At 46.4% G+C, this 21,089-nt stretch overlaps 1 protein-coding gene across 1 annotated transcript in view; it reads right to left on the bottom strand.

Annotated features, from left to right (window-relative positions):
• LOC135518951 (FERM and PDZ domain-containing protein 4-like) overlaps window positions 1–21,089 on the bottom strand; it is a 93,427-nt gene that overhangs the window by 25,969 nt on the left and 46,369 nt on the right. The window contains exon 2 of the mRNA XM_064943934.1: window positions 17,210–17,323. Within this exon, the coding sequence (XP_064800006.1) occupies window positions 17,210–17,323 (114 nt within the window). The remainder of the gene's footprint in view (window positions 1–17,209; window positions 17,324–21,089) is intronic.

The raw sequence follows: 21,089 nt of genomic DNA, 5'->3' as shown, positions 1-21,089 counted from the left end.
TGTGTGTACTTTTTCCACCACTGTTGAATACGTGCATTTGTAGATCATGTCCAGTGCGCAAATGATAGCAGCCTTTACATTGACAAGTACATTTTTTATACCATGTAAGCAGTTAAGAAAACAGTTTGTGTGCTGTTTTGTAGCTTTGCATCTTTCTGTATTTTCCTCCAGCTTTCCCGTCTCCAATTCCCCTCTCCAGGAGCAGGATTGTAGCATCCAAGGCAGTAGCAGCAGCAGCAGTAGCAGCTCTCTCCATGGTGCCCACTGTGCTGGGTAATTAGGCTCATGGGTTGGCTGAGGAGCCAGTGTGTAATTCACAGTCATTTCTGACACATGTTCCACTCGCCACTGAATACCCACAATTAATCTTTCAAGGCACTGAGCGAGAGCAGGGAGGTTGCAGCTAGGGTCTTTCTCAACATTTACATGGAGGCCTATGGCAACAGACACTCAGATGTCTTCTGACATTTCAACTACATTGTGAAGCATGTTATATGGTTGTTTTGCTTGCTTTAGGTTACGATTGTAACATATTGTATTCGAATTACATTCAAATTCACCGTGCCACTGAGACAAATTGACTTTGAATTTGTAGTGTGAGTTTCAGCACTTCTTCTTCTTTGATGAGGTTTAATGGCGGTTGGCATCCAATAAATGTTGCATTACCGCCACTTTCTAGACTGGAGTACAACTAGGCTGAAAAAATAAATAAATAACCAACTACCCTGCCATCTAACACTACGCCTATGTAACAGTATAGACTTTACCTCCGTCCCCACGAACGCCGCCCTGGGCAGGAACCAGAGACGCTCTGCACATGTCAACAGTCACCCTCGATGCATCATTACCCATCGCTCCACAAAAGCCACGGCCCTTGCAGGGCAAGGGGAACCACTACTTCAAGGTCTCAGAGCAAGTGACGTCACCGATTGAAACGCCACTAGCACGCACCACCGCTAACTAGTTAGCCATTTCACACCGGCTACACTCACCCCCCTTTTGACCTCCTCCTCTTTCCAAAGCAACTAGTGATCTGGGTCACGGCACCAATGTAACAGTATAGACTTTACGTCCGTCCCCTCTCCCCGACCTGGGCGCGAACCAGGGACGCTCTGCACACATCAACAGTCATCCTCGAAGAATCGTTACCCATCGCTCCACAAAAGCCGCGGCCCTTGAGGGGCAAGGGGAACCACTACTTCAAGGTCTCAGAGCAAGTGACGTCACCAATTGAAATGCCACTACCGAGCACCACCGCTAACTAGCTAGCCATTTCACATCGGCTACACCTACAATAAATAAATAATAATAATAAAAAAGAACACCACCCTACTCCACTATTTAAATCTATTTAGTCCTGATTCAGGTCAACAACCTGAAAGGCTGGGACACCACCCTACTCCACTATTTAAATCAGTCCTGACTCAACAACCTGAAAGGATGGGACACCACCCTACTCCACTATTTAAATCTATTTAGTCCTGACTCAGGTCAACAACCTGAAAGGATGGGACACCACCCTACTCCACTATTTAAATCTATTTAGTCCTGACTCAGGTCAACAACCTGAAAGGATGGGACACCACCCTACTCCACTATTTAAATCTATTTAGTCCTGACTCAGGTCAACAACCTGAAAGGATGGGACACCACCCTACTCCACTATTTAAATCTATTTAGTCCTGACTCAGGTCAACAACCTGAAAGGATGGGACACCACCCTACTCCACTATTTAAATCTATTTAGTCCTACCTCAGGTCAACAACCTGAAAGGATGGGACACCACCCTACTCCACTATTTAAATCTATTTAGTCCTGACTCAGGTCAACAACCTGAAAGGATGGGACACCACCCTACTCCACTATTTAAATCTATTTAGTCCTATTTAGACTCAGGTCAACAACCTGAAAGGAGTCCTGGGTCAACAACCTGAAAGGATGGGACACCCCTACTCCACTATTTAAATCTATTTAGTCCTGACTCAGGTCAACAACCTGAAAGGATGGGACACCACCCTACTCCACTATTTAAATCTATTTAGTCCTGACTCAGGTCAACAACCTGAAAGGATGGGACACCACCCTACTCCACTATTTAAATCTATTTAGTCCTGACTCAGGTCAACAACCTGAAAGGATGGGACACCACCCTACTCCACTATTTAAATCTATTTAGTCCTGACTCAGGTCAACAACCTGAAAAGGATGGGACACCACCCTACTCCACTATTTAAATCTATTTAGTCCTGACTCAGGTCAACAACCTGAAAGGATGGGACACCACCCTACTCCACTATTTAAATCTATTTAGTCCTGACTCAGGTCAACAACCTGAAAGGATGGGACACCACCCTACTCCACTATTTAAATCTATTTAGTCCTGACTCAGGTCAACAACCTGAAAGGATGGGACACCACCCTACTCCACTATTTAAATCTATTTAGTCCTGACTCAGGTCAACAACCTGAAAGGATGGGACACCACCCTACTCCACTATTTAAATCTATTTAGTCCTGACTCAGGTCAACAACCTGAAAGGATGGGACACCACCCTACTCCACTATTTAAATCTATTTAGTCCTGACTCAGGTCAACAACCTGAAAGGATGGGACACCACCCTACTCCACTATTTAAATCTATTTAGTCCTGACTCAGGTCAACAACCTGAAAGGATGGGACACCACCCTACTCCACTATTTAAATCTATTTAGTCCTGACTCAGGTCAACCTCAACAACCTGAAAGGATGGGACACCACCCTACTCCACTATTTAAATCTATTTACTCAGGTCAACAACCTGAAAGGATGGGACACCACCCTACTCCACTATTTAAATCTATTTAGTCCTGACTCAGGTCAACAACCTGAAAGGATGGGACACCACCCTACTCCACTATTTAAATCTATTTAGTCCTGACTCAGGTCAACAACCTGAAAGGACACCACCCTACTCCACTATTTAAATCTATTTAGTCCTGGGACACCACCCTACTCCACTATTTAAATCTATTTAGTCCTGACTCAGGTCAACAACCTGGGACACCACCCTACTCCACTATTTAAATCTATTTAGATGACTCAGGACTGAAAGGATGGGACCACCCTACTCCACTATTTAAATCTATTTAGTCCTGACTCAGGTCAACAACCTGAAAGGATGGGACACCACCCTACTCCACTATTTAAATCTATTTAGTCCTGACTCAGGTCAACAACCTGAAAGGATGGGACACCACCCTACTCCACTATTTAAATCTATTTAGTCCTGACTCAGGTCAACAACCTGAAAGGATGGGACACCACCCTACTCCACTATTTAAATCTATTTAGTCCTGACTCAGGTCAACAACCTGAAAGGATGGGACACCACCCTACTCCACTATTTAAATCTATTTAGTCCTGACTCAGGTCAACAACCTGAAAGGATGGGACACCACCCTACTCCACTATTTAAATCTATTTAGTCCTGACTCAGGTCAACAACCTGAAAGGATGACACCACCCTACTCCACTATTTAAATCTATTTAAAGGTCAACAACCTGAAAGGATGGGACACCACCCTACTCCACTATTTAAATCTATTTAGTCCTGACTCAGGTCAACAACCTGAAAGGATGGGACACCACCCTACTCCACTATTTAAATCTATTTAGTCCTGACTCAGGTCAACAACCTGAAAGGATGGGACACCACAACCTGAGGATACTCCACTATTTAAATCTATTTAGTCCTGACTCAGGTCAACAACCTGAAAGGATGGGACACCACCCTACTCCACTATTTAAATCTATTTAGTCCTGACTCAGGTCAACAACCTGAAAGGCTGGGACACCACCCTACTCCACTATTTAAATCTATTTAGTCCTGACTCAGGTCAACAACCTGAAAGGATGGGACACCACCCTACTCCACTATTTAAATCTATTTAGTCCTGACTCAGGTCAACAACCTGAAAGGATGGGACACCACCCTACTCCACTATTTAAATCTATTTAGTCCTGACTCAGGTCAACAACCTGAACTCAGTCAACAACCTGATGGGACACCACCCTACTCCACTATTTAAATCTATTTAGCCCCTACCTCAGGTCAACAACCTGAAAGGATGGGACACCACCCTACTCCACTATTTAAATCTATTTAGTCCTGACTCAGGTCAACAACCTGAAAGGCTGGGACACCACCCTACTCCACTATTTAAATCTATTTAGTCCTGACTCAGGTCAACAACCTGAAAGGATGGGACACCACCCTACTCCACTATTTAAATCTATTTAGTCCTGACTCAGGTCAACAACCTGAAAGGCTGGGACACCACCCTACTCCACTATTTAAATCTATTTAGTCCTGACTCAGGTCAACAACCTGAAAGGATGGGACACCACCCTACTCCACTATTTAAATCTATTTAGTCCTGACTCAGGTCAACAACCTGAAAGGATGGGACACCACCCTACTCCACTATTTAAATCTATTTAGTCCTGACTCAGGTCAACAACCTGAAAGGATGGGACACCACCCTACTCCACTATTTAAATCTATTTAGTCCTGACTCAGGTCAACAACCTGAAAGGATGGGACACCACCCTACTCCACTATTTAAATCTATTTAGTCCTGGCTCAGGTCAACAACCTGAAAGGATGGGACACCACCCTACTCCACTATTTAAATCTATTTAGTCCTGACTCAGGTCAACAACCTGAAAGGATGGGACACCACCACTCAACACACCCTATAAGTCTTCTGACCCAAACCACTTTCTGCAGCTGCCACCACCTTCATTTTCTGCGACTTACGTTCCATTGCTGCAGTACAGTTGATAACCATTGCTATAAATGCTAAAAATTCAATGTTCGTGAAACACATATCACTTGTTGGTTGATATCTCTGTACTGATACAGATCTACTATTCAGACCACTCCTCTCAGAATCCATCCCCCTTGACCCATCTTCCTCTACTTTCTTCACTGCTTCAGCATATGACCTCTTCTGCACTACACTAACCCTGGAAGCCTCAACCTGCCTCTCTCACATGGGACATTTCTGATCCCCAGTCCCATGGGCACCACTACAATTAACACATACTGCTTCTTTCTCCAATTCTACACATTCCTTTGTCTCATGCTCTTCTGCACACTTCTCACACCGAGGAACCTCCCTCCTACACACTGCTGCCACATGCCCATAAGCTTGATGCCTGTAACAACGTAATGTATTCGGCACAAAACTTATACAGGGTAACTTATATATCCTAACATCACTTTGTTGGGCAAAGACTCAACATCAAAACTCAAAAGAACAGACAATGACTCTTCTGTTTCGCCACTCATTCCACCCTGTCTGTGTCGCACCAAACGACAATTATCACAAACACCGGGAATCTTCCCCTTCAGTTGGTCAACTTTTACATTTGCCACTATTAATCACTCATTTCAATTGCACCCTTTTCTTGAAAGCAAAACCATTCACATGTCTTGCCCCCATTCGTTTAACACAAACAAATATAACAAGACCACTTCTGGTTAACCTCACCGATTCCACAGCACCAAACTCGGTTTTCACCCACCCTGAAACCACAAATGAATCAGCCAAAAGGCAAGGGTCTGCTTTTCACTCCAACTGTCACAGACTCATCTTTATCCTGACCCTCGGTGCAAGCCTCGTGCTCCGAGAACTTCACCACACCAACCATCTCCGATACTTCACCCTCATTCTCTTCTATTTATCCTCATGTCTTCAGCTCACTCTGCTTACACTTTCTACCACTCTTCTTTAACAAACCATCTCCCTTTTTTCTGCCATTTTTAACCGACTCAAGCTCACCTTCATCCACCCGCTTAGACCTTCTATGTCTCTCTTTTCCCCTTCATTCCTCCTCCGTATTCCAAGTATACGTCTCCTTATAATAATTCTGTACTTCTCCTGACATACATCTTGTTCTTGCCTTCCCAAGAACTGTCAGAAAAGCAAAGAAACCTTTTTGCCTGAACCTAAGCTGTCAGTAAAGGGTCTGCTATGATCATTTCATCACTGGAAAGTCAAGTCTGACTGAATTTGAGTTTAGGTTAGCTGTTAAAAACTTCTTAAGGGCCGGGGGCAGCGTTTGTAAATTCGGATGACTGACGTGCCCAAAGTAAAGTGCCTGTTACTCAGGCCCAGAAGCTAGGACACTTGTATGTTCATGAATGTTTAATATTACAATTTTGTCATTTGAATTTGGCGCGCTCCAGCGTCACCGGATGTTGTCGATTTTGATCCCGATAACGGTATTTGTGCGCTAAGAGGTTTTAAGCTAACCAGGTGTTAACAACATCTCTGTACACAAAATTATCTAGCTAGATAGCTTTTGGTCTAATTATTAGCATGTGTCGGGTAAGTTTTGGGGAAGCAATTATTTTTCACCATAAAAATGCATATTTATAATCTGTAGATTAATGTAAGCCTACTATTCCTAATGTGATGAGTAGATTGGATAATGATAATTTAGGCTATTAATAAATGCATGGTGGCATAGGCTTATAGACTATATCAGAGATGTTTCATTCCTTTATACTGGAAAAAAATGTTGCATTTGATAAACATTTCATGTAATTCTACTACACGTTATATGATATTAGCAGAATCTTTTTTAATATGATGGTAGCCTACTCGACTGACAACAGATCATTAAAAATGGCCTTGTCTTGAATGCAACCATGTAATCTAGGCGGAAAAGGGGTCCTAAAGGGGATCCAGATTTTGTCAACTGAACGTCCAAAGTAAAAAGAAATCTTGCATTTTAACGAACCCTAACTCTTTTCCTAACCTTAACCACATTTTCCTAACCTGCTGCGTAAATTCTCCTAATCTGCTACGAAATGACAAATATTTTTTACAGTCAAAGCAAGGCTAGGTTAGAGTCAAAGCAAGGCTAGGTTAGAGTCAAAGCAAGGCTAGGTTAGAGTCAAAGCAAGGCTAGGTTAGAGTCAAAGCAAGGCTAGGTTAGAGTTAGAGTCAAAGCTAGGTTAGAGTCAAAGTAAGGCTAGGTTAGAGTCAAAGCAAGGTTAGAGTCAAAGCAAGCCTAGGTTAGAGTCAAAGCAAGGCTAGGTTAGCACCAAAGCAAGGCTAGGTTATAGTCAAAGCAAGGCTAGGTTAGAGTCAAAGCAAGGCTAGGTTAGAGTCAAAGCAAGGCTAGGTTAGAGTCAAAGCAAGGCTAGGTTAGAGTCAAAGCAAGGCTAGGTTGGAGTCAAAGCAAGGCTAGGTTGGAGTCAAAGCAAGGCTAGGTTAGAGTCAAAGCAAGGCTAGGTTAGCACCAAAGCAAGGCTAGGTTAGAGTCAAAGCAAGCCTAGGTTAGAGTCAAAGCAAGGCTAGGTTAGAGTCAAAGCAAGGCTAGGTTAGAGCCAAAGCATGGCTGGGTTAGAGTCAAAGCAAGACGACAGTAGGTTAGAGCCAAACAAGCCTCAGTGATGTGCCTTGTACAGACAGACTCTCTGCATCCAATACACTCTGTCCTCCTCTGGAGCACTGCTCTTATGTAACCTCTCTGCCGTCACACCGTTCAAGCTCTCTAGCCCATGTGTCAATAGTTCCCCAGACTATTTCCTACTGGGCCTATGTCAATGCAAAGCATCATAATGATAACATGTTTCCCTTATATGGCAGCTACATGTAATCACAAGGGTAATGATGTGTACACCTTTTCTACTGTATTACAGCAGGGTTTTTATATATACTGTACATATATATATACTATGAGTACATACTGGATCTAAATTAGAATGCATCGTGTTATGCATGAAGAGATAGGGAAGTAAGAATGCCAGGGTGGGTCTGGGAATCTTGTCGATGCAGGCTGTCATATTTATACTGCTTCAACATCACTGCTGGGAGAGGAGAGCAGAAGAAAATACATCCTCCTACAGAAACATCATACGAGATGAAGAAGCAGCCCTCACTTGTTACACTGTGCTTTGTAGTCCCAATACAGTACACTACACAACAGTACACTACATTACAGTACAATACACTACATTACACTACAGCACAGTACATTACACCACACAACAGTACAGTACACTACCCTACATTATACTACAGTACATTACACTACATTACAGTACAATACATTAAACTAAAATACACTACACTACATTACAATACACTACAGTACACGATGGTAAAGAACAGTACACTACACTACAGTACACTAAAGTGCACTACAATACACTACAGTACAGTACACTACACTACAGTACACTCAAGTACACTACAATACAGTACACTACACTACAGTACACTACAGTACACTACACTACAGTACAGAACACTGCAGTACACTACAGTACAGAACAGTACAGAACGGTACACTACAGTACACTGCAGTATAGTACAGTACACAACAGTACACTATGGTAAAGAACAGTACACTACACTACAGTAGAGTACACTAAAGTACACGACAGTACACTACAGTACAGAATGGTACACTGCATTACAAAATGGTACACCACAGTATAGTACGGTACACTATGGTAAAGAACAGTACACTACAGTACAGTACACAACAGAACAGTAAACTAGTACATAACAGTACACTAACAGTCACTTAACAACTACGAATAGTCAGCAGAACCCAGAAGATAAACTTGAGACGGTGTATTTAATAAAGTAAAAAGTGAAGTCCTTCAGGAAAACATGTAACTCCACAGCTACACAACAAGAACAGTAAAACAAGGTGGTAGGTAAAGCATAAAAACACAAAAATAAATAAACAAGAACAAAAAACAGAATTAAACGTCCACTGGGATACAAGAGTATACAGAATACTAGGGCTGGGTGCACATACAAACACAGAGCAAAGAAGAAACTAAGTACAATCAGGGTAAACGAGGCACAGGTGCAAATAATAATGGGGATCAAGGGAAAGCAAAAGGTCAAAAAGCACTGGGGGCATCTAGACCAAAAACGAGAAGAAAAAACAGTTGCACCCCTTCTACTACATCCCTCCGATGTCACAATTAAGGTCTCCAAAACTCACGTGCCGTCCTTGGCCAGCTCTCCCGCTATCTCTCTCAGAATGAACTTCTTGATCCAAATCAGTCAGGTTTCAAGACAGTCATCAACTGAGACTGCTCTTCTCTGTATCACGGAGGCGCTCCGCACTGCTAAAGCTAACTCTCTCTCCTCTGCTCTCATCCTTCAGACCACAGTGAACCATCATCCTCCTCTCCACGAGTTGGGCATCTCCGGCGCGGCCCACGCTTGGATCCTACTGACATACCAAGAACAGCTCTCACCACTAGGGCTCTGTTCTAGGCCCTCTCCTATTCTCGCTATACACCAAGTCACTTGGCTCTGTCATAAACATGGTCTCTCCTATCATTGCAGACGACACACATCTTCTCCTTTCCCCTTCTGACACTCGCATCTCTGCATGTCTGGCAGACATATCAGTGTGGAGACAGATCACCACTAGCAGGACACGGGGAAGGACTGCCCGTTCCAGATCTATCACTGACAAAGTCCTCCTCCCAGAGCGCTAAGAACCTTGGCGTGAGAGTACACTAGGTTCATGCTCTACAACACAGAGTACGACACTGCCTACAGGAACTAATCCAGGCACTTGTCAGTCTGGATTAGTACAGTACAACTCTGCAGCCCGTCTGGTGTTCAACCTTATAGTCACCCCACTCCACTGAGACAGTACAAGACCACTGCCTACGGAGCAGTACAGGCTCTGACACTACACCCAAACAAGGGCACTGCGAACCTCTGGCCTGCTCGCCTCCCTACCACTGAGGAAGTACAGTTGCTCAGCCCAGTCAAAGCGGACCAAACGTACGCCGTAAAAATGTAAATGTAAATGTAAAGGAAGGCAGCGAAATCCTGAAAACTGGCAAAAGATTGATGATGATGGTAACACGGTTCCATGGCATCTCCACAGCGGAACATCACTCTGGCATCTCCACAGCTACGTATACTACACACTACAGGACATCTCCACAGCTACAGCACAGTACATCACATCACACTTATCTACTGAACAGCATCTCCAGAACAGTACATTACACTACACTACTCTACTCTACAGACGTACACTACAGGACACAACAGTACTGAGCATCTCCTACAGCTACAGTACTCTCAGTATAGTACTCTACTGGCATCTCCACAGCTGAACAAAAGATTGATGATGATGGTCACGGTTCCATGGCATCTCCACAGCTACATCACTCTGGCATCTCCACAGCTACGCCACCCTGGCATCTCCACAGCTACCCTGGCATCTCCACCATGGCATCTCCACAGCATCTCCACGCTACATCACTCTGGCATCTCCACAGCTACGCCACCCTGGCATCTCCACAGCTACGCTGGCATCAGCTCACCCTGGCATCTCCACCAGACATCTCCACAGCTACGCCACCCTGGCATCTCCAAAGGCATCTCCACAGCTACCCTGGCATCTCCACAGCTCCTGGCATCTCCACAGCTACTACACCCTGGCATTTCCACAGCTACTACACCCTGGCATCTCCACAGCTCCAAGTCACCTGGCATCTCCACCATGTCATCTCCACAGCTACTACACCCTGGCATCTCCACAGCCACACTACACCATGGCACTACCCTGGCATCTCTACTACACCCTGGCATACAACACCATGGCATCTCCACAGCTACAGCTACCTGGCATCTCCCCACAGCTACTCCACACCTGGCATCTCCACAGCTACGCATCTCCACCCACCCTGGCATCTCCACCAGCATCCCCACTACACCATGGCATCTCCACAGCTACTACACCATGGCATCTGACATACACCATGGCACAGCTACTACACCATCAGCTACTACACCATGGCATCTCCACAGCTACTACACCATGGCATCTCCACAGCTACTACTCTGGCATCTCCACAGCTACTACACCATGGCATCTCCACAGCTACTACACCATGGCATCTCTCCACCATGTCATCTACAGCTCACACCATGGCATCTCCACAGCTACTACACCATGGCATCTCCGCAGCTACTACCACCATGGCATCTCCACATACTCATGGCACATCTACTACACCATGGCTACTACACCCTAACATCTCCACAGCACTACACCATGGTCACACCATGGCATCTCCACCATGGCATCTCCACAGCTACTACACCATGGCATCTCCACAGCTACTACACCATGGCATCTCCACAGCTACTACACCCCCATCTCCACATCTCCACAGTCATCTACTACACCCTGGCATCTCCACAGCTACGGCCACCCTGGCATCTCCACAGCTACTACACCTGGCATCTCCACAGCTACGTTACCCTGGCATCCCCACAGCAACCATCTTACTACACCATGGCATCTCCACAGCATCCCCAACTTTACCCTGGCATCCCCACAGCAACTTTACCCTGGCATCTCCACAGCAACTTTACCCTCCTAAACAGCTCCTAAACCTTGGCATCTACCACAGCATCTACTACACCCTGGCATTTCCACCATGTCATCTACAGCTACACCCATGGCATCTCCACCAGCTCAACAGCTACTACACCCATCTGACATCTCCACACACCATGGCATCTCAACAGCTACACCCTGGCATCTCCACCGCACCACATCATACTGGCATCTCCACAGTTACCCTGGCATCTCACCCTGGCATCTCCACAGCTCCTACACCATGGCATCTCCACAGCTACTACACCATGGCATCTCCACAGCTACTACACCATGGCATCTCCATAGCTACAGCATCTCCACATCTTACACCATGTCATCTCCACAGCATCTACAGCTTACACCATGGCATCTCCACAGCTACCCTGGCATCTCCACAGCTACCTGGCATCTCCACAGCTACACGCATCTCCACCATTACCCTGGCATCTCCACAGCTACTACACCCTACCATCCCACAGCATCTCCACAGCTACGCGACCCTGGCATCCCCACAGCAACTTTACCCTGGCATCTCCACAGCTACGCCACTGGCATCCCCACACCCTGGCATCTCCACAGCAACTACTCCACCACCCTGGCATCCCCACAGCTCCACAGCTACACCTGACATCTTCACCCTGGCATCTACTACACCCTGGCATCTCCACATCTACTACCCTGGCACCCTGGCATCTCCACATCTACTACACCATGGCATCCCCACAGCTACTACACCCTGGCATCTCCACATCTACTACACAATGGCATCTCCACAGCTACTACACCATGGCATCCCCACAGCTACTACCCATCTCCAAAGCTACTACACCATGACATCTACTACACCATGGCATCTCCACAGCTACTACACCATGACATCTCCACAGCTACGTCACCCTGGCATCCCGTTACCCTGGCATCTCCACAGCTACGTTACCCTGGCATCTCCACAGCCCACCCTGGCATCTCCACATGTCACCTACTCCAAAGCCACTACACCATGACATCTCCACAGCATCTCCACATCTACTACACCCTGGCATCTCCACAGCTACGGTACCCTGGCATCTCCACAGCTACTACCCTGGCACCATGGCATCTCCACAGCTACGTTACCCTGGCATCCCTGGCATCTCCACAGCTACTGGCACAGCTACTACACCATGGCATCTCCACAGTCACCCTGGCATCTAGCTACGTTACCCTGGCATCTCCACAGCACGTTACCCTGGCATCTCAGCACGTCACCCTGGCATCTCCACAGCTACTCACCCTGGCATCTCCACAGCTCCTACACCATGGCATCTCTCCTAAACCAGCTACTACACCATGACATCTCCACAGCTACTACACCCTGGCATCTCCACAGCTACTACACCCTGGCATCTCCACAGCTACTACACCCTGGCATCTCCACAGCTCCTACACCCTGACATCTCCACAGCTACGTCACCCTGGCATCTCCACAGCTACTACACCATGACATCTCCAGCTACGTCACCCTGGCATCATCACCCTTTATCCTGGCATCTCCACAGCATCTCCACAGCTACCCTGGCATCTCCACAGCTACTACACCATGACATCTCCACAGCTATGTCACCTGGCATCTCCAAAGCTACTACACCATGACATCTCCACAGCTACTTTACACCTGGCATCTCCACAGCTACAGCTTACCCTGGCATCCCCACAGCTACTACACCCTGGCATCTCCACATACCTACTACACCATGGCATCATCCACAGCTACTACACCCTGGCATCCCCACAGCTACTACACCCTGGCATCTCCACAACTACTACTACACCATGGCATCTCCACAGCTACTACACCCATGGCATCTCCACATCTACTACACAATGGCATCTCCACAGCTACTACACCATGGCATCCCCACAGCTACTATCTCCACAGCCTACACCCTGGCATCTCCACATCTACTACACCATGGCATCTCCCACAGCTGGCATCCCCACAGCTACCATGGCATCATGGCATCTCCACAGCTACTACACCCTGGCATCTCCACAGCTACTACACCCTGGCATCTCCACAGCTACTACACCCCAGCATCTCCACATCTACTACACCATGGCATCTCCACAGCTACAGTACCCTGGCATCTCCACAGCTACTACACCCTGGCATCTCCACATCTACTACACCATGGCATCTCCACAGCTACGGTACCCTGGCATCTCCACAGCTACTACACCCTGGCATCTCCACAGCTACTACACCATGGCATCTCCACACCCTGGCATCTCCACAGCTACTACACCATGGCATCTCCACAGCTACTACACCATGGCATCTCCACAGCTACTACACCATGGCATCTCCAAAGCTACTACACCCTGGCATCTCCACAGCTCCACACATGGGCATCTCCACAGCTACTACACCCTGGCATCTCCACAGCTACTACACCATGGCATCTCCACAGCTACGGTACACCTGGCATCTCCACAGCTACTACACCATGGCATCTCCACACACCATGTCATCTCCACAGCTACTACACCATGGCATCTCCACACCCTGGCATCTCCACAGCTACGTTACCCTGGCATCTCCACAGCTACGTCACCCTGGCATCTCCACAGCTACGTTACCCTGGCATCTCCACAGCTACGTCACCCTGGCATCTCCACAGCTACGTCACCCTGGCATCTCCACAGCTCCTACACCATGGCATCTCCACAGCTCCTAAACCATGGTATCTCCAAAGCTACTACACCATGACATCTCCACAGCTACTACACCCTGGCATCTCCACAGCTACTACACCCTGGCATTTCCACAGCTACTACACCCTGGCATCTCCACAGCTCCTACACCCTGACATCTCCACAGCTACGTCACCCTGGCATCTCCACAGCTACTACACCCTGGCATCTCCACAGCTCCTACACCCTGACATCTCCACAGCTACGTCACCCTGGCATCTCCACAGCTACATCACCCTGGCATCTCCACAGCTACTACACCATGACATCTCCACAGCTACGTCACCCTGGCATCTCCAAAGCTACTACACCATGACATCTCCATAGCTACTTTATCCTGGCATCTCCACAGCTACTTTACCCTGGCATCCCCACAGCTATGTCACCCTGGCATCTCCACAACTAATACACCATGGCATCCCCACAGCTACTACACCCTGGCATCTCCACATCTACTACACCCTGGCATCTCCACAACTACTATACCATGGCAACCCCACAGCTACTACACCCTGGCATCTCCACATCTACTATGCAATGGCATCTCCACAGCTACTACACCATGGCATCCCCACAGCTACTACACCCTCGCTTCTCCACATCTACTACACCATGGCATCTCCACAGCTACTACACCATGGCATCCCCACAGCTACTACACCCTGGCATCCCCACAGCTACGTCACCCTGGCATCTCCACAACTACTACACCATGTCATCTCCACAGCTACTACACCCTGGCATCTCCACAGCTACTACACCCCAGCATCTCCACATCTACTACACCATGGCATCTCCACAGCTACAGTACCCTGGCATCTCCACAGCTACTACACACGGTACCCATGGCATCTCCACAGCTACGGTACACCATGGCATCTCCACAGCTACTACACAGCTACCACCCTGGCATCTCCACAGCTACTACACCATGGCATCTCCACAGCTACTGGCATACACCATTTGGCATCTTATCCACAGCTACAAATTGGTGAACAGCTACTACACCATGGCATCTCCACAGCTACGGTACCCTGGCATCTCCACAGCTACTACACCATGTCATCTCCACAGCTACTACACCATGGCATCTCCACAGCTACGGTACCCTGGCATCTCCACAGCTACTACACCATGGCATCTCCACAGCTACGGTACCCTGGCATCTCCACAGCTACTACACCATGGCATCTCCACAGCTACGGTACCCTGGCATCTCCACAGCTACTACACCATGTCATCTCCACAGCTACTACACCATGGCATCTCCACAGCTACGGTACCCTGGCATCTCCACAGCTACTACACCCCAGCATCTCCACAGCTACTACACCATGGCATCTCCACAGCTACGGTACCCTGGCATCTCCACAGCTACTACACCATGGCATCTCCACAGCTACGGTACCCTGGCATCTCCACAGCTACTACACCATGTCATCTCCACAGCTACTACACCCCAGCATCTCCACAGCTACTACACCATGGCATCTCCACAGCTACTACACCATGTCATCTCCACAGCTACTACACCATGGCATCTCCACAGCTACGGTACCCTGGCATCTCCACAGCTACTACACCATGTCATCTCCACAGCTACTACACCCCAGCATCTCCACAGCTACTACACCATGGCATCTCCACAGCTACTACACCATGTCATCTCCACAGCTACTACACCATGGCATCTCCACAGCTACGTTACCCTGGCATCTCCACAGCTACGGTACCCTGGCATCTCCACAGCTACTACACCATGGCATCTACACAGCTACGGTACCATGTCATCTCCACAGCTAGTACACCATGGCATCTCTACAGCTACGGTACCCTGGCATCTCCACAGCTACGGTACCCTGGCATCTCCACAGCTATGTCACCCTGGCATCTCCGCAGCTACTTCACCCTGGCAACTCCACAGCTACCTGCAGTCTCATAGAGATCTAAATAAGTCCCTTTGCGGGTGAATTCTTAAGGAGCCGGAAAACAATTAGGCTTTACTTCTCTGCTCCGAAGAGCAAGCTACAGTGAGGAGGCTGGAGCGTGTCTGTGAGTGTGTGTTTGTCTGTGATTGTGCGTGTGAGTGGGTGTGTGAGAGAGTGTGTGCGGGCAGGCCATGTGTCTGTGTGTGTGAGATACAGTGTGTGCGGGAAGGGCAGGGCATGTGTCTGTGCGCAGAAAAAGAAGAAAATGGAGAATCAGTATTCTGAAGGATGGATGGGGAGAGAGAGAGAGTGGAGGCACTAGCAATGACGTGGCTAGAATAATCACAGGTTACCAAAGCCTCCAAAACATCTGGGACTGAGAGAGAGAGCCTCTCTCCCTTTTCCCTCTCCTATTCTCTCCTCTTTTCCTCTCCTCTCTTCTCTTCTTTTCCTCTCCTCTCCTCCTATTCTCTCCTCTTTTCCTCTCTTCTCTTCTTTTACTCTCCTCTCCTCTTTTCCTCTCTTCTCTTCTTTTCCTCTCCTCTCTTCTCTTCTTTTCCTCTCCTCTCCTCCTATTCTCTCCTCTTTTCCTCTCTTCTCTTCTTTTACTCTCCTCTCCTCTTTTCCTCTCTTCTCTTCTTTTCCTCTCCTCTCCTCTTTTCCTCTCCTCTCCTCTTTTCCTCTCTTCTCTTCTTTTCCTCTCCTCTCCTCCTATTCTCTCCTCTTTTCCTCTCTTCTCTTCTTTTACTCTCCTCTCCTCTTTTCCTCTCTTCTCTTCTTTTCCTCTCTTCTCTTCTTTTCCTCTCCTCTCCTCTTTTCCTCTCCTATTCTCTTCTCCTCTCTTTTCCACTCCTCTTTTCATCTCCTCTCCTCTTTTTTCTTCTCCTCTTCTACTTTCCTCTCCTATTCTTTCCTCTTTTCCTCTCCCCCTCTCCTCTTTCCTTTCCTCTCCTCTTTTCCTCTCATATTCTCTCCTCTTTTCCTCTCCTCTTTTCATTTCCTCTGCTATTTTCCTCTCCTTTTTCCTCTTCTCTTTTCTTCTCCTCTCCTATTTTCCTCTCCTCTCCACTTGTCTCCTCCCCTCCCCTCCCCTCCCCTCTCAGCTCACTTACTTGATGTAGAAGTCTCTCCCGTCTCTATTGGTGGCCATGTCCCATCCATTGGGGGGTCCATGTGCAGTGCTGCAGGTGCCAGGCGGCAGCCAGCTTGATGACTTGGTCCTATGGCTGTAGAGGAGGAGAAGAGGAGGTCAGCCAGATCAGACTTGCAGTAGTGTCATCGCCTTGCTCCTCCCACATTTTGTAACAATGGAGGGCTCTGTATAGCTCTGCTTTGACATGATTGGTTGACGGTAGGTAGGTGTGGGAGTTCATATATAAACACAAACCTATGTCCTTGACAACAGCTCTGCTCTGTTCCGAGAAGCGCAAGTATGAAGGCCTTGACTTCTGTGGAGGCCACATTGCAGTAAATGCTGTACGGCCACTGCAGATGTCGGATTGACCATGCAGAGCCTTTTAGAGTAATGACAAATTCCTATACGCCGAGTCAATGTTCACGTAATAATAAAGAATTGCCCTCGACTACGCTCACAAATGGGGAAAACATTATTTCCAATTGACCCCTAATTGTAAAAGAGACAACTTTGTTTTCTATTTTTGTTATACAGAAATCACAAAACATGCCGAAAAGATTCTGGTCTATTCAATGTACCAGGTGAAAATACCCAACCTAACCAATTTGACAATGCTCCCACGTAGGGAAATAGAGCCTGCGAGAAGAGCTTCAGGCTATATGGCGTGGGAGAGTGGGACATCTGGGGACCCCGAGGCCAAATAGGCTACACGTAGCTAGCTATGTTTGTGGAAAACATTTCATCACAGGTGAGAAATGTTACTTGTTTAGTATAATCTGTTTGTAACTACTTGTAGCTTGAGAGTTTGTTTGTTTGTGTTGTTGGTCTTGGCTAGCTTATTGTTATGGTTGGTAGCTAGCAAGCACTCACATGGCTGCAAGCAGTCATGAAAAAAGGGCGTGAGGGAAGCCCTACATTACGTTTTTCTTAAGTTACGTTTACATTAATCTTTAGACATGTTAATACTTTTCTTAAATGTAGGTTTACAATTGCAGTCAACAAGAAAATTGCATTTGAAAAGGGTGATGTTTTTTGCTGTGAGCCAACGGAGTAACCACAGGTTGCTTTCCCACAGGCGCGCTGGGCCTCGAAGATGTTTCTCATAGCGACTGGGAGTGGAGGCTGCATCTGAAATTATACCCTATTCCCAATACGCTCTTAGACAAAAAGGGTTCCAAAAAGGGTTATTCAGCTGTCCCCATAGGGCCCTGTCTGGTTTAATGTACAACCCTATGTTGAAAGGGTTCCACCCTTGAACCAAAACGGGTAGTTCCCTTCTAGATTCATTATAGCACCTTTTTTCCCCCCAATAGTGTATAATGCACAAATTGATAGAAAATTCAAATTTGTGCAGATTGATAAACTGCATTACAACAGCACATAGTAGGTCTATTCTTCATATATACTGAACAACAATATAAATGCAACATGCAACAATTTTTTAAAGATTTGACTGAGTTACATATAAGGGAATCAGTCAATTGAAATAAATAAGGCCCTAATCTATGGATTTCACATGACTGGGCAGGGGCACAGCCTGGGAGGGCATAGGTCCACCCACTGGGGAACCAGCCCCAGCAAATCAGAATGAGTTTTTCCCCACAAACGGTTTTATTACGGACAGAAACACTCCTCAGTTTCATCAGCTGTCCGGGTGGCTGGTCTCAAATGATCCCACAGGTGAAGAAGCCGGATGTGGAGGTCCTGGGCTGGCGTGGTTACACTTGGTCTGTGATTGTGAGGCTGGGTGGACATACTGCCAAATTCTCTAAAACAATGTTGGAGGTGGCTTATGGTAGATAAATTAATATTACATTCTCTGGCAACAGCTCTGGTGGACATTACTGCAGTCAGCATACCAATTGCAAGCTCCTTCAAAACTTGAGAGAATTGTGGAATTGTGTTGTGACAAAACTGCACATTTTAGAGTGGTCTTTTCATTGTCCCCAGCACAACGTGCACCTGTGTAAAAAAAAATCATGCTGTTTAATCAGTTACTTGATATGTGTAAGATGCCTCACTAGGATGAGGTGGATGCAAGAGTCAGGAGCAGCAGAGCACTGAGGTCCAAATAGAAAAGATTTATTTGGAAGTCCCAAAACACAACAAAACTGGTCGGGAAACAAACCCAACGAAGGCGCCCAACAAAACAGGAATTCAATAGTGACAACAGGAGGAAAAACCATCTACTCCTAAATAAATCACAGCGGCTCAAACAACCGTGAGAATAGCCTGTGGCGCAATCTAGCACACGCACCAAACAAACACAGAAATAATCCCCCACAAAATACCAGCAGGCAACGAGGTTAATAAACCCACAGAAATTAACTCAATAGAACACAGGTGTAAGAAACAGACAGAACCAAACAAAAAAGAAAAATGGATCGGTGGTAGATCGCAGGCCGGCGACGACGACCGCTGAGCACCTCCCGAACAGGGAGAGGAGCCACCCTCAGTGGAAGTCGTGACAATATTCCACACCTGACAGGTGGATAGATTATTTTGGCAAAGGAGAAATGCTCACTAAAAGGGATGTAAACAAATTTGTTCACAACATTTGAGAGAAATACGCTTTTTGTGCGTATGGAACATTTCTGGGATCTTTTATTTCAGCTCATGAAACATGGGACCAACACTTTACATGTTGGGTTTATATTTTTGTTCAGTATACAATCCTAGCAGTCTGTCAAATTCAATCTTATCACATCTAACTCCATTTTACACGGCATGAGTCATCACGGCATAGTCTGAGGCAGTCCATCTAGGGTGACTACATGTCCCAGTAGGGCTGGCATATGGCCAAAATCTCAAATCACGATATAGGTCATTTCATATCCCGATAATGATACATATCACGATATAGGTCATTTCATATCCCGATAACGATACATATCACGATATAGATCATTTCATATCCCGGTAATGGTACATATCACGGTATAGGTCATTTCATATCCCGATAACGATACATATCACGATATAGGTCATTTCATATCCCGACAACGGTACATATCACGATATAGGTCATTTCATATCCCGATAACGATACACATCACGATATAGGTCATTTCATATCCCGGTAACGATACATATCACGATATAGCACATTTTCTGTAAATTCAATTGATAAATAGTTACATAAAATGACCACATGTAAAGGCCTATTTCTTATTACATTTAGAATTATACTCAACAAATAACAAAGTCACATAGTCATATTTGATTATTTATTTTATTTAGAACCTGTGCAAATGTTCAATTAAGCATGTAACAAAAAATAAAATATGAATGTGTAAAATCTAAAAAGGTAAATAGAAAACACCTAAACTACAGTTGAAAAAAAAATAGGCCTAAAAAAAAAAATAATAATAAAAAAAATATATATATATACATATATATATATATTATGTTGGGGGGCTTGCCTGTTTTGCATGTCATTTTGGCATTAATACGTGTCACATCAATTTGCGTTTGGTACCTTGGTTCGAGTGTTAGCACCAACTCACGAAACCCCCGTTTCTGGACCGTGTAAATTGGGGCCATGTCTTTGCAGATGTAAGTTGTAACGGCAGCTGTTATCTCCTTCCAGCTTCATGGTTCTTTGCCATATGGAATGTCGCGGGCAAAAGCCTCTTTCAACGTCGGGGGTTTGTTTTGAGCACCTTTTTGGTCTCATCCGTAGACTCTCTCCGTACTGTTTCACATGATTCTTGCGTAGAAGAGGTTAGTGGTGTTTGAGCCTGTTGTCGGGACCGGCCTGCGGCATATTTGGCAGGGGGGCGGTTTTCTGGTCCGTGTCAGACTTTTCATTCCCAAACCACGTCCATGTGAACAGTGTAGCCCCTATTTTAGGTAGG

This window comes from Oncorhynchus masou, chromosome 29, assembly GCF_036934945.1.
Source record: "Oncorhynchus masou masou isolate Uvic2021 chromosome 29, UVic_Omas_1.1, whole genome shotgun sequence".
NCBI lineage: Eukaryota > Metazoa > Chordata > Actinopteri > Salmoniformes > Salmonidae > Oncorhynchus > Oncorhynchus masou.
This window is presented reverse-complemented; position numbering and strand designations above follow the sequence as displayed.